This window comes from Myotis brandtii, unplaced genomic scaffold (genome assembly GCF_000412655.1).
Source record: "Myotis brandtii unplaced genomic scaffold, ASM41265v1 scaffold244, whole genome shotgun sequence".
Classification (NCBI taxonomy): domain Eukaryota; kingdom Metazoa; phylum Chordata; class Mammalia; order Chiroptera; family Vespertilionidae; genus Myotis; species Myotis brandtii.
This window is the reverse complement of record NW_005359225.1, coordinates 88,835-92,081: the sequence shown is the minus strand read 5'-3', so window position 1 is coordinate 92,081 and position 3,247 is coordinate 88,835. Positions and strand designations below refer to the sequence as shown.

Genomic DNA, 3,247 nt, shown 5'->3' with positions numbered 1-3,247 from the left:
GAAAGGTCCCAGGTTCGATTCCGGCCAAGGGCATATACCTTGGGTGTGGACACATCCCCAGTGGGGGGTGTGCAGGAGGCAGCAGATAGATGTTTCTCTCTCATTGATGTTTCTGACTCTCTATCTCTCTCCCTTCCTCTCTGTAAAAAATCAATAAAATATATTTTTTTAAAAAAAGAAAATGACTATGCTTTAAAAAAAAATTTTTTTTTATTGATTTCAGAGAGGAAAGGAGATGGAGAGAAAAATAGAAACATCAATGATTAGAGAGAATCATCCAGCTGCCTCAAAATCAATAAAATATATTTTTTTAAAAAAAGAAAATGACTATGCTTTTTAAAAAAATTTTTTTTTATTGATTTCAGAGAGGAAAGGAGATGGAGAGAAAAATAGAAACATCAATGATTAGAGAGAATCATCAGTCAGCTGCCTCCTGCACACCGAATACTGGGGATCAAGCCGGAAACCCAGGCATATGTCCTAACCGGGAATCGAACAGTGACCTGGTTCATAGTCGATGCTCAACTACAGAGCCACGCTGTCTGGGCAATGACTTTGTTCTGAGCAATTTTATGTTTGAATTTGAAACTCCCTGACTCACTATTAATTTTTTAAACCTTTAACTGGTTTACAGTTGACCTTCAGTCCTGAGGAATCCAGGATGGCTGGTCATCCTTCTAAGCAGGGTGACCTGGTCTTGGAGAAGGATGAATATCTACATGTGTCCTCCTTAGAGTTATGTTTTAACATTGACAAGCAGAACCTGAAACAGAGTCTTTGTGTAAGTGGTTTATTGCTGATGTGCTCTCAGGAAGGGCAGTGAGGGAAGCAGGATAGAGCAGAGGAAAAATGCTAAGCAAAAATGTGGTATTAGATGAAGATTGACTTCAGTTGGATCCCACAAGGAGCTCTGGAACAGGAACTGTACCAGAGTTGGTTCCTCCTTGAGGTAAGGGAGAACCTCACAAATAAGAGCAATTCTCTTCTAGAGCAGGTCTCAATTAGAATGCATCAGAACCGCCTGGAGGACTTGTTAAAGCAGACTGCTGGGCCAACCCCGAGTTTCTGATTCAGTAGGCTGAAGTGGAGGACAGAGAATTTGTATTTCTAAAAAGTTCCAAAGGTCGCTGATGCTGCAGAGACCACACTTTGAGAACCACTGTTCTAGAGACAGGACAGCTGTGAGGCTTTAGCAACCAACACAGATCTGGGAAAGAAGAGCTGAGTGGCATCTACTACAGGTACTAACTTGGCATCTTCCTCGTCATGAAGGCACACACCTGGGCCAGAGGATTGGCCCGCAGGCTGAAGCTGGGTAAATCATGTGTTTAGGTCAGACTATCTAGATCAGTGGTTCTCAACCTTGGCTGCACATTAGAATCACCTGGGAATCTTTTTAAAATCCTGATTTCCGGGCCTCATCCTCCGGAAATTCTGTTTCTTTGTTATGGGGTGGGGCCACAACATTAGTAACAAAGAAACAGAATTTCCGGAGGATGAGGCCCGGAAATCAGGATTTTAAAAAGATTCCCAGGTGATTCTAATGTGCAGCCAAGGTTGAGAACCACTGATCTAGATTCATATCCTGTTATATTCTTGTTGATACCCCGAATCTCCAGCCAAAACATTTTTGAAACATTCCAACTCAGCCTTGCTATCCGACTTCAAGGGAAGGGTCTGGCAGGTATGTGAGGCTTTAAAGAGAGAACAGCTGCACTTCACTAGGCAAGTACAGTGGAGTCAGTTGCAATGAGTGGAATGTCTTCACGGAGGGACATAAATATTTGGGAGTAAGCTTTGCAGATCATCTTGGAAGTTGTTTACAGTATTTTTGAAATTAAAGATTATTTTTGAAGGCAACTTTTAATTTCATAAGCCCCACCAGAGCCCATAATAAACAGCCCCGCCCCCTGAGAATCACCACCAGGTGAATCGGAACGTATAGAAGTATTCGTGGGCATTTGCCTTAGGCTGAAATGTCTTCTTGGAGCAGTAGTCATAGGCTACCTGGTACCCCTGAGCCTCAATGTCCATCTGCACGGAGTCCAAGAGGTCCCTGATGACCGGGGCCGCCTTCCAAGGCCCGAATTTGACGACCAACCTCTTGGTCGCCTCCAGGACTCGCAGGGATTCCTCGCAGTGTGCCGCATCCCCTTCCGTGTGCACCACACACACCAGCACGTTGGAGTAACGCGCGGCCATGGCCTCGGCACGCGCCAGGCGCACCATGAGCTCCAGGTTCTCGCTGTAACTTGGCACCCGCAACAAGAACTGCTTCCGAGCCACCTGCTCACCAAAGATCTGCGGCGTGTCCTCCAGCAGCTTGACTAAAGGCGTGATTTCGAAGAACTGAGCCTCACGGTACACCTCGGGGATGTGCTGCTTGGGCATCTGCCCGCTGCGCAGGTAGTCCAGGATGGCTCCGAAATAGGTGCCGGGGCGATCGATGAAGAATCGGCCCTCCTCATCCTTACTGGTGGAGGCCTTGGCTAAGGTGCAGAACATACCTGCCAGCTTTGAACCCGGAATTTTTCTCAGTGTGCCCAGAGTAGTGGTGAAGAGCTCGCCCCCCACGTTCAGCTTCACCACTGCGGATGCCTGGGGGTACAAGAGTCAGAGAATCATTAGCGCCACCTTTAGGAAGCTCACGACTGTATTTTCGTACAAAGAATAACCCCGTAGAGAGAATTTAGGAAAGCCATGCTTGGCTTCAGCTATGGGAAGGCACATCTGAACAGAAGGGGGTTATACTTATGCTGTAAAGCTCCACAGAATGGGCATTTTAAAGAAGACAAAGATTGCAGTTCGATATAAGACTATCCATGCAAGCGTTTTAACTTTCTCATTTGGGTCACAGAATGTTAGCATAGGAGGCTGCAGTGGGAACAAGTCCCAGCCACACTACTTCCAAAGTCTGTGGTCTTTGGCAAGGCTTTTTCCCTCCTTGGTTCTTAGTGTCCTCATTTATAAAATGGGGATATGGAGCTGTTGTGAAGTCCGGAGTTCCCGATGTGGGATGTGTAGGTCTACGATATATATATTTAAAAAAAAAAAAAAGGCGGTGGGGCGGGGGGCGCAAACCATTTTCAACTTTTCAGAAAGGCTAAGAAACCATGTATGCATTCATTTGGTGTGGGGAGCCGATATAGGGTTAAGCGTCAGACTGACCTGTTGGCAAAGTCACAAACAAGTCCCAGCTTAGAGGGCACAGTCCTCTTAGCATAATTAGGCTTGACCTTATGATGCT

General features: G+C 46.0%; 1 protein-coding gene across 2 annotated transcripts in view; it reads right to left on the bottom strand.

The window, feature by feature from the left end:
• Window positions 1-1,847: 1,847 nt before the first annotated feature.
• KCTD14 (potassium channel tetramerization domain containing 14) overlaps window positions 1,848-3,247 on the bottom strand; it is a 5,940-nt gene continuing 4,540 nt past the window's right edge. For both annotated transcript variants that reach the window (XM_005867022.2, XM_014540385.1), the window contains exon 2: window positions 1,848-2,598. In XM_005867022.2, the coding sequence (XP_005867084.1) occupies window positions 1,918-2,598 (681 nt within the window). In that variant the 3' untranslated portion in view covers window positions 1,848-1,917. The remainder of the gene's footprint in view (window positions 2,599-3,247) is intronic.